The sequence below is a fragment of the Solanum stenotomum genome, chromosome 5 (genome assembly GCF_019186545.1).
Source record: "Solanum stenotomum isolate F172 chromosome 5, ASM1918654v1, whole genome shotgun sequence".
NCBI lineage: Eukaryota > Viridiplantae > Streptophyta > Magnoliopsida > Solanales > Solanaceae > Solanum > Solanum stenotomum.
In genome coordinates this window covers 62288154-62300543 of record NC_064286.1, presented here as the reverse complement: position 1 = coordinate 62300543, position 12390 = coordinate 62288154, and the positions used below count along the sequence as shown (strand labels likewise).

The window sequence follows — 12390 nt, the reverse complement described above, 5'->3', positions numbered from 1 at the left end:
TGTATTTGCTTAATCTTTATTAGCAACATATATACATGTGGTGCTGATGTAACACACAATGAGATCTAAAATAACCTATACAAAAATATTCTTATCGTTAACTATATAAGCAGCTCATATCGATCGTTAGTAATTCAAAAATGCTTTCCAAACTAATGGTTGCTCCAACTCAAAAGAAAATTGATAAATTTTGCCCCTAAACTATTTGAAATGAGAGACTTTTATTCCCGATCATTAGTTATTATCAACCTCAAACATTTGAAACCAATGAAATTGTGTCGCTAGTCATTTTTAACATATCATAAATCATCCCTAACAATTTTTTTCTATTTGTTTTGTGATCATTCTAAAGTCATCCAGCTTGACAATGTCAAGGAAAGGTTCTTGAAATTTGAAGTGACGTTTGAACATGAATTATATTTTTTTTTAAATTAAAATTTTGTGAATGAAAGTAATTTAGGTCGGATTTTGGTAAATTTTCAAAAGCTAATCAAATTTTACAAAGAAATAATATTTCGAATTGTTTTTTTGAAAATCAACCTCAAAATCTATAAGCTACAAATAAAGAAGAGTGACCACACAAAGAGGATTTATGTAGCATATCTATAGAGAATTCATTTGAATCCAATATTTTCAATCCTAAATATAAACTTAAATATAAGTTTCCTAAAAATTACAAATACTAACTCATAACTTTAAAAATATAATAATTTTAATTCCAAAATTCTTAAATGTTAAACTCATAAATAATTAAATTCTGAATATGCTCCCGAGTGGACCTGCTTCCCTACTTGAAAGTAAATCTCCCCCAAAAGAAGAATCCAAACCGCCCAAAATCCATGGCCAATCAAAAGTAACCACCCACCCACCAAGTGTAGTACTCAAAGCTACCTTTGTCTCCCTTTCATCAAACACATGAATGAAAACAAAAACGAAATTGAATTTCTTAAAATAAATACAATGTATGTCAATAGAAACTTTGATGGATTGATTTGTTGGTGCTGTCTCAGTATAGGAAAAAGAATAAGGATAAGTTGTTTCAAGCTATGAAGTCTGGATACATATATAGAAGTGCTTCACATCAAACGAGTTAAATAAGACTTCAAAATAAACGTGATTAATGTAATAAGTAGACAAATAGCACCTCGTGTAGATGGTTGTTTTCTTATAAAAAACATGAACACTGTCATAATTTCAGTTCCCGCTAAAACAATTTTATTTGATCTTCATTCATAAATAACATAAACAGACATCATCTAAGTTCAAAGCTATTTCTTAAAATATTAATTTTTGAATAAGTTATTTATATCAAATACAAAATTTTGGCCTAAACTACTATCCCCTCCGTCTCCATTTTATGTGACGCCTTTGACTTGACACATTGTTTAAGAAAAGAATGAAGAGTTTTTGAAACTTATGATCTAAAACAATCCTTGAATATTTGTGCGATAGTAATTCATTTCATTAAGGGTAAAAGGGAAATTTTCAAGTTAAATCATTTTCAATTATAGCAAGATGACATTCTTTTTGAGACAGACTAAAAAAAATGTCACATAAAATGAGACGAAAGAATTAAAATATATCGAATTTGTAACTAAAACTCTAACTACGTTCTGAATGAAAAACTTCACATCTCTGATGACTTCTTGTTGAAGAGAAAGTTGTTACATAAATTACATCCATGCATTGACATTGTGATAAACATGTGGACAATGTACTTGGCTTTAACTTGCAGAAGACAGAGCTAGCTAGCACAAGTAATCAGTAGTTACTTTTGAGTACTGGTCCATATTCACTATTACGTACGATAACAACATACTCCGTAAAATTTCATATATAATATAAAAATAAAATAAAATACTATATACAAATTTTATCCATACCTCGTTAGGTACGTAGAAAGATTATTTGCACTAAACTAAATTCCACATCACCTTTTCTCCATAGTTAATTATTAAAGTTGAAATGAAATTTAAAATATTATAGTACAAAGATGGTGCTATTGAAAATAATAATAACGTTGCATAATTGAGGGCCTACTATGTGACATAGAAAGGCTTATTATTTTATTATATACATCGATAAAAAACGGGTAAGAATTTTGAAAGCTGTGGGAGGGGACTATGTGCTTGTTTTTGCATAATAGGAAAGTATACCCTACTCACTTAGCTGGCTTTATCTGTATTTTTCATTTCAATTTGTGTGATGATATTAGATAGATTAAGAAATTTAAGAAAGAAAAGTGTGTTTTTTTTTTGAAAAATTATCGTTTAAAACAAGTCATAAATATTTCCGGGCTATAACTCATTTTATTAAAGATAAAAGAAAAATGTAAGGTTAAATTGTACTGTATACAATATATAAATAGATGATATTCAAGGTTTAACATTATAGTGTATGGTTTTTAGGTTTGGATAGATAGATAGTTTTACATTGTAAATGTTTAGCTTCGTTAATTGATATTAATTAAGTGATTTTATTGATATAAAATAAATATAAATGATTTTAATGGATAATTTATTAATTTGGACGACCATATAAGTTATTATAAATTTGATCGAAAGAATCGAGTTGATGGTGTTTGTAGTACATATATAGAGTATTAGTGAAGTTGTTGGAATTCCCTTGCTTTAAATAAGATATCTCGAATTCAAATTTCAAGCATGCACTATAAATAAATAAAAAAATCGATAGAAATCGAATTACTCTCTTTTGTAGACTCACTTAGCGTGAGGTTAAATTATTCGAGTTAGTAAGTTTTGAATATCAGATAATTGAAAAGAATTGGTTAAGTCTATGACAAATGGCTTGTCTAAAAGAGGACTCACTTCGTTCAATTCCCTAACACCAAATTAACTAACTACCTCATGTATTTTGGACATTGATTAATCTAATTTTCTTATATGAAACATTTACATTAGGAAATTTAGAAGAAGAAGAAGAAGAAAAAAAATACTTCATGAGAGTTTGTTTGGTCATAATTTTTAGAAGAAATTGGAGGACTTTGTCTGCCATTTAGAGCTTAATCAAGAGCCTTGCCCTTCTTAATATAATGAAAAATTGACAATGATAAGGATCATTGACCAAAAATTAAAAAAAGATACACCTTCATAATAACTTTTTACCAACAAATATACAAACATTATATATGTTAAATCCATTTCAATTTATCTGACATATTTAACTTTCAGTTTATTTATAAAACAAATAACACATTTATAATTTTAAAATAATTAAATTTACACATTTTATTTCATCGTTAATGAACTTTTATAACCATAAAACATAACATGTCAAGTTTAAAATTACAAAATTACCTATATAGCTATATAACTATAAGACTTCGATCTTTAAAACCATAAATTTTATAAATCTGTATTTTTTTAAACTCCATACTAATTCAACAAAATCATATCACATAAATTGGACTAAAATGAATATCAAGCAAAATTAACATTTTTTTTTAATTTTGTATTCACCGTCCAGTATCCATTTGGAGCCAGTAAATTCAAATTGTATCGAAAAATCCATATTAAAGATAAAATGCTTCTTAATAAAGATGATTACATATCAGAAATTTAGTTTGGCAGGTCTATATCAACACATGTTTCGTGGGTCCAAATTAATATGAGATTAAGAATTTCTAAATATTTAGGACCCACAAAATCAAGACTCCACCAAATTAAAGATGCTACTAATTAATCAAACAATAAGTATGTTTATTGAAAAAGTTTAAAAGTTAATAAACAAACCTTAGTTCTTATGTATCGATCGGATTATTCAGATTCATCCAGAAATATTTGGTAGGGCCCTCTTGTACAAATTTCATAATGGATTAAGATTTAATCAAGACCCTATCAATTCATAATAAAAGTTAATTTTCTAATTATTCTTTCAATGGAAGCTGAATAATTACCAATATTAAAAGTGAGTGAGTCACAACTCACAACTATTGGAGTAATTACTAGTGAAATGCCAATGTCACATGAAACTTACATTATTATTATTATTAATAATAATAATAATAATAATAATAATAATAATAATAATAATAATAATAATAAAACTTTTATTCATATATACATGGAGGAGAAAAATTCATATATATTATATTATACATGGTCAAAATATTACGAAGAATATTGTGAAATTAGAGCCTGAACTAGAATTTTGAGTTTGTAAATTCTAAATATTGTATGAAAAATGTTGAATTTTGTCAAACTCGTAATTCGAAAGCTAGGTCCTTCCCAATGTGACATTTCTACGAGTAAAATAAAAATATTTTTAACAGTAATAAATGTACACATTAATTAATAAAAAGTGCAAAAGTCGTTTCGACATTAGTTAATTGTTATTAGATCAATATCGATAAAGGTTATAGAGACATTTACAAAAAATGCTAATTGCAGTGAAAAATATATATTTAATACAATTAAGCTATTATCATTAAAAATTATTTTTAATGCAATAATCCTTAAATTAAAATTAGGATATTCAAAAAGTTTTTGTATTTTTTTTTAAATTTCATACAAAAAATAAATAAATATAACAAACAAATTGAAACACATATGCATAAGCAATTTGGAATGTTAAAGAAAAAAAAATGGGGGAAAAGAAGATTTGATTGGTGGCCAGAAATAAAGCAGCCGCAACAAAAAGTGGTTGGGTACTTCCATTTTAATTTGGTGAAGTGTGATTCATTGTATTTTAAAATTGTCTTTATCATTTGATATGGGAATCAAAAGTTGTCACCCCAAAGAGGAGAAAAAAAAGAGATACTTAATCATCATACTTAAGAACTAATGTTACAAGATTATTCTTTGTTTATCGTCCCAAAAATATCTTATTATAATTAGAAAAAAATTATTTTAATTATTTTTATCCTTTAACGAAATGATTTCAGCAACACAAATATTTAAGAGTTGTTTTGAACCACAAGTTTCAATAGTTTTTCTTAAACACCATGCCAAGTCAAATGATATTTCAAAATGAGACGGAGAGAGTACTATTTTCCACGAAAAAATGTTCGGCGGATATTCTCATACAATTCACATATTAATGACACACTTCATCATATACAAAAATTATAGGAACCACATATTATAAGTACTAAATAACATCCTATCCCTTCTAGTTTTCTATTTACCAAAAATCCCTTAAAAATGATGTTTGCGGGATACATAGCATTGTGCACGGGATACATTAGGTTTGATACATTCCACATAGCGGGATACATAGCGTTATGCACGGGATACATTAGGTTTGATACATTCCACATAGCGGGATACATAGCGTTGTGCACGGGATACATGCGGGATACATAGCGTTGTGCACGGGATACATGAGGGATACATTGGTAAATAAGGGATTTTTGAAAATTTTGAAATAAGTAGGGATAAATGGATATTAAGGTAAGTAAAGGAGTGTAGTTAAGTAATTTGTCCAAAAGTTTTGAAGGCCTGAAATTGTTGGCCCAACTAAAGTTAGTGTCTGGGCATCTTCTCGCCAGGACAAAGTGATTGAAAACAGGCCCATTTAGGTGGGCCTTAATTGTAACTTGAGGCCCATCTACATTCTGAATTGGGCTGAATTGACGATGAAATTGCGCTCCCAATGGTTTCTAATTTTAAAAAGGAAAAATTACAGAAATCCACCTTTTAATTTACTTATTACGATTATCCCTTATAAGTTTTACAAATCTTCAAAATTCCTCATTTTCGTGCATCAGATTAATGTATCTCGCGCATCAGATTAGTGTATCTCGCGCATCAGATTAGTGTATCATGTTTAAAATGTAATGTATCTTACTTAACAATTAATGTATCTCGCGCACCATATGAATTTATCATCGCTTATATTATTGTATCCGTTTGAGGAATTTCTGTAATTATAAACTTTTAATGGATAGATTGTAATTTTACCTTAAAAGTATGTGATTTCTGTAATTTGCTCTTTTAAAAAATAGCTAGTGCCATGGAGTTTCAAGTTTTACGGGTGAAAATTTATGGAATATCTTCACTTGTCAACGACTATTTTTCAATTACGGAGACCGAAAATGACTACTTATAAATTTTTACCTAATTTGACTTGTCCTTGTAAATATATTTACCTATGAATGAGAGTAAGATGTTTGATTTATAAATCAAATCAAATTAGTTTTGAAAAAAAAGTAGTTTGATTTATAAGTCAAATCAAATTAGTTCAGACAAAAAAAAAACATGTTTGATTTAAAAGCTATTACGTACTCTAATTGGTTTCTAACCACATGTTTTCTAAAAATGAAGAGTAATGGAAGCAAAGGTGCATACAGTTTCTTCGGACCTCATTTGTGGAATTATAGATAAAACAAACCTAATTAATATTCAACTTCTCTACACATATCTAGCAAATATATATATATATATATATATATATATATATATATATATATATATNAGTAACATATATTTTAGTAGTTGAAGTGAAGGTGTAAAGTAAAGTCAAGATGTTAGCGTCATGTGAATTATAGTAACCAAATAGGTGAAAAATAGTGCGGTAAGCTCTCATTGGTGGTTCATTATGTCCACATAGTATTTTTTTCGTTTTAATTTATTTGATCCACTCTTTTTTGCAGTTCGTTTGAAGGAGAATGTATTTTTTTTTTTAACAATTTTTTAATTTGAACTTTCTACATAACACTTATAACACCACAAGATCACCAAAAATATTTTGATGCATTTGATGTATTTTAAATTTATAACCACAAGAATAAAAACTATTTTTTATTTTTCTTAAAACTCGCTACTGAATTTTACACAAAAGTACAGATTTTCGAGAGGATATGTGTACTATTATGAAGAGGTAGATCTAATATATAAATTTGATCAACTTGAACTTTAGGTTTTATCACTTGAACTCATTAAACATTTAAAATTATAGGTTCAATTTTTTTTTTTTAATATATGTGAGAGGTGTTATCCAATTATAGAACTAAAAAGACAAGATAGATATAACATTTAAATCTTTATCCTCACTTAGAAAAGTGCATCCAATAATCATCACATTATATAATAATTCGAGTGTAGGTTCACACATGATCTATATTTAAATAATTATAATAATATTCTACATGATCTCAAGAGAAGAGTCTGAGTTCACATGAACCCGATAAACTCCTCTTACATACACCCCTGCTGAATAAAATAGACTAAATAAATTGAAACGAAAAGTGGATATAAAGATTAGATATCAATTGATGTGAAGTTTTTACATTGCAACTAACCGGGAAACGCCGCAGACGGCAGGCGGCAACGCGCTGAATTTATATATATTTTACACGGCATTCTGATTTCTCAAAATTCAACCCCCCCATCTCTTTCTTATGAATCAAAATTTCTACATTTTATTTTTTAGTACTATGATTTGATTTATTTCTTCATTTAATCATGCCCCTTTCTGAATATTATTATACTCTTTCTTACTTTTTTTTTTTTTTTTTTGCGCGTATGTTTGGGAGGAAGGAAATTTCATGAATAAGTGGATTTGTTATTTAGTTTTTTTTGTGTTAGTTGTATATAAGCAAAAAAATATTATTTTAGAAATACTTTTATATAATTTAGATAAATTGAACGTATGAGAGATGGAGGTGGAGGGTAGGGTGGTGCTGTGGTGGAATGGGAGCTACGGAAGTGAAATAAGAACGGGGAATTTTCGCAAATAACCATTATAATAAATTTAATTATGTGTCATAACTATAGTTTACATATTTATGGGTTGTATCTACAGTTTAAGCTTCCTCGTTTGTATAATTTGTAGGTTTGTATAATTTGCGGGTGAGTTTGTATAATTCACGGTATGTTTGTATAATTGAACTATTTATGTATAAACTCGAAATAACAAATTTATATAAACATCCGAACTTTACACAGTTATACAAATTATATTATACAAAATTACCTTATACAAAAGTTATACAAATTTCACAGACGTGCGAATTATACAAACTCGAAATCTCAGCCTACGTAATTATCATTGAATGTTGATCGCAAGTGGTAATTAGCTAAAACTATAACTATAATGACTAATTAACTAATATATATTTACTTAACCATGTAATTTTCCCAAAATGGGATGAAATGTGTTAAGAGCCGGGAGAACAAAATAGGGAGAATATAAATGAGGGCGCGCTCTTATTTTGTGACGATATTTAATTTATACTCTTTATTAAAGTTAACTTTTTTTCGGTTTATATTTTCATATTATATTATCTCACAAATTATGTTACAATATAACTTCAATTTCTAAAATGATTATATCTAATTAGACATAAATTTTATTACCAAGAGTGAAAATTAAAGATTAGCTAATTTTGAAGAAAGACGCGCAATTTTATGGAGACTTTAGGGGTAGTCATGTTGTTGAACCATTGCTTTTCTTCTCATATTTACTCCTTATAACATGTCTAGGGTGGATGTTCAATTCTTTTGTTTGATTTTATTAAATTTTAATTTATTTTTTGATTTTCAGTTTTGAAAAAAATATGTGTCGAGAGTCAATTTAATTTTAGTTCGAGATTTTTGAAATATTTTTTCTTGATATAAATGGGAAATAAAATGAGCATCAAACCAAACGATTTAATTTTTCTAAAAAAATTAAAGTATTTTCCCTGAAAACATACATTTTTATTGACAAAGCATACATTGAATAGATGCAATTTGATTCTTTATCAAATAACCAGTTACATTATCAAGAAGTTTATCTATATATTTATTAGAGAATTTAAACTCATAACTTCAATAATTATTGGATATAGAACAACTGATTAAAAACTTCTTGTTAAAATATGGTGGAATTAGAAAATAGTATTATTTACATTATTTGGATATAAGAGTTATATTATATGTTAATAAAAATATAAGTTACAAGTGGAATTGGTAAAGATAACTTACTGGTGAAAATTTGAAAATGACATTTTTGATAGCTCCAGCTGTAGACTATAAAAGGATCTTTGATAATATAAAATATTACTGCAAGAGATATTTTTAGTACTTCTACTATTCGAGTAAACAGTTCATTCTTAATTACATCATTACATCTAAAAGTACGAAAAACAATTTTATAATTAACTACTCTTATTCATGAGGGAATTGCCCTTCGATTTTTGTTTTATATTTTATAATTGTGGTATTCAAATTAGGTTGTGCGTACGTCTAGTAAAGTTAAAATATATGATAAGAAATCATCTAATGTATTCTATCTATTTATCAAAATTTGATCATAAAAGTGGTCAACCAACTTTATGACCACTAGTCCCCACACCCTTGGGTGTTGATTAATTGTCAAAACTCGTATCTAAATAAGTAGCGTTTAATTTTTTCTTTTAATATTCTGTTCGCCTCAAAATATTTATGTGTTTTTTGTTTACATGTTTTTTAAGAAGTGAGTTTTGTTTGTCTATTTTACCCTTATTTATGTTTTAACATATAGTTTTCCTTCATTTGAATAATATTGGAGTCTTAAAGTTATTAGTAAAATCATTTCAGTGACCTATATGTTAAAAGTTTGAATCGTGAAAGCATATATTGATGCTTGCATTGGTCATACTGATAACTCTAGACCCAAGTTTCATTCTCTTAACATGGAATCAAAGTTAGACCCACCTAATTTTTGTTTCATGATGTTAGGCTCTCATATTATATTTTGTTCACACTTCAGTCACCTGGCTTGGACGTGTGGGGATGGGTTGTGTATTAGTGTTTCCATATCGGTGGTGGGACGATAGTTTCTTCTGACGTGATTTTAACAATTCTGACTTCTTGAGCCAACTTTTGTGATTAAGTTAAGCTCAAGTTTCACTTTCTTAATAAAAGTAAAAGAGACTTATAAATTTTGTATTGTGAACCAAATGTGTGTTATTATGTACAAAAGCTGAAACCTTTTAAATCGTATGATCTTAAATATATTAAGTAAGCATTGAAATTAAAGAGTTACTTACTAATTATAAAAAATGTACTCTCTCGATCCCAAAAGATTGTATTGATATGAAATACAAGGGTCAAACTAATATATGTATGGTGTGGATTTGGTCATAGATTTTTAATTTTATTTGAATTAAAATTTACATATTTAGAAACTACATAAAAAGTATGATAAGTCACAATAATTAAAAATAATTAAAAAATATTTTAAGAAAATTATGATCAAAGAAAAAATATCTTTTAACTGTCCAATTAGTAACTAATTAAGACAATCTTTTTAGGATGAAGGAAATAACATATATGTTTATTTTTTTTAAAAAAAGCAGATCGATTAAAAAGACAAGAAAGGGCAGAGGCTATCTAGGATTTTGAGATGATGGGTGCACTATTACGAAAAGGTGGATCTACGATATAAATTTGATCGGTTTAACATTTAGGTTCTTATCATTGAAAATAATTAAAAATTTAAAATTATAGGTCCAAAATTATTTTTTATCTATCCAAACCACTTAGAGAGGCGTTACCCAATTTTAGGAAGGAAAATAAAACAAGATAAATAAAATATTCAAATTTCTAGCCTCAATTAGAGAGGTGTATCCAATCATTATCACATGACATTATATGATACTTCAAGCGTGGGTTCACACATCTATGTTTAAATATTTTTTAAAAAATATATCACTACTATATATGATCTCAGGAGGGGAGCACGGGCTCAGGTGAACCCGGTTACCCTATACTCCTCTGTTTAATGGTCGTTTGATATGAAAGATAGATAAATAATATTATCTCATTGATTGTGATATCTCAATATCAAATTAGTTATCCCAACACACACGTATATATATATATATATCAAAGTACTCAAAATAAAATAGTTTTGTATTTTATTCTAAAATTATTATTCATTATCCGTCGTACCAAACAGATGGAGTAATAACAAATAAAGTATGTGCAAACACTTGTAAATAATCAAGTAAGACACCTAATTTGCCTATTTGAATACATGAATGCAATGATTCTAACATCATATGGCCAACGTAACGTCGTATCAACGTCTCACATTATATTCTATGACATTCTTCCACCTTTGCACTATAAAAAAAAAAAAAAAAAAAAAAACACACTACTATTACATCTTTTTGAACTTGTAAATATTTCACTATTCTAATTAACACTTGTATATATGCGCGGTTTTTTTATTTCCTTCCAACCCATTTTATCTATCCAGCACAATATTTCTGGCTTTCACCCAAAAATTTCCTAGCAGTTCATTCACAACTGGTTGCCACTTCTATCCAATTTCATTTTGGCTGCTCAAGGCTTATTCTTCCTCTTCCATAAATGGCTTCCGTAATCCAATGGAATCTTACACTCATTTCGAAATACTATAATCATATATTGATACAATATATTATAATTCCATATGATGTCTGGTTCTGGGGAGAATAATGGATCAGGATCAGGATTAGGATCAGGACGACACCCGGTATACAAAGGGATAAGAAGAAGGAAAAGTAGCGGAAAATGGGTGTCCGAAATTCGGGAACCGCGGTCCCCTAATCGGATTTGGCTCGGTACATTCCCGACCCCGGAAATGGCTGCGGTCGCTTATGACGTGGCAGCACTTGCACTCAAGGGTCGGGATGCCGAGCTTAATTTTCCGAACTCGGCCCCCTCGTTACCTGTCCCGGCTACTAACTCACCCCAGGATATCCAGACTGCTGCTGCCTGTGCGGCCGCAGCACTCGGGGCAGCCGGGGATGCGTTAGTAGGGGGGCGGAGTAGTAATAGTAATAGTAGAGCGGTTTCAAGAGAAGTGGAGAATAATTATTTGATGCCTAATAATAATGAGTATAATTTTATGGATGAAGATTTGATATTTGATATGCCAAATGTTATTATGAATATGGCTGAAGGGATGCTACTTAGTCCACCACGTCTCAACCACCTTCCTCCAGATGATGATTATATTGGTGGTGCTGACCAAAATCTATGGAATTATCCATAGTTTCATCTACAACAAATAAAGCTAAAAATTCTACTTTCAAGTTTTAATTAATATATATATATATGTCTATCCTACTCTCGTTATTCTGACCTATAGGTAACAGGTTTCGAGATATTAAAGCAGACATTATTACACTAATGCTTGCATCAAGTTAGGCTGTCTACATTACGTTCCTTGGAGTTCAGCCCTCTCCTGGATCCTGCTAATACGGGATGGGATGCTATGTGCGCTGAACTTTTTATATATATATATATATATATATATACACACTAGTTATAATGAGTAAAATAAGATGGAAATTAGTGACTAAATATTAACATCAGCTTGGAAGGCTACTGCAGATGAAAGGATATGGGGATGGATTTGTGTTTTGCATGTTCTTGAAGTCTAGTTCTGTTAGTAAATAATGGGTTTTTACTGTTG

At 28.8% G+C, this 12390-nt stretch overlaps 1 protein-coding gene across 1 annotated transcript; it reads left to right on the top strand.

The window, feature by feature from the left end:
• The first annotated feature begins 11385 nt into the window (after nt 1-11385).
• Nucleotides 11386-11967, top strand: LOC125865677 (ethylene-responsive transcription factor ERF024). Its single transcript, XM_049545882.1, has one exon. The coding sequence runs from the start codon at nt 11386-11388 to the stop codon at nt 11965-11967; it is 582 nt and encodes a 193-aa protein (XP_049401839.1).
• Nucleotides 11968-12390: the final 423 nt, after the last annotated feature.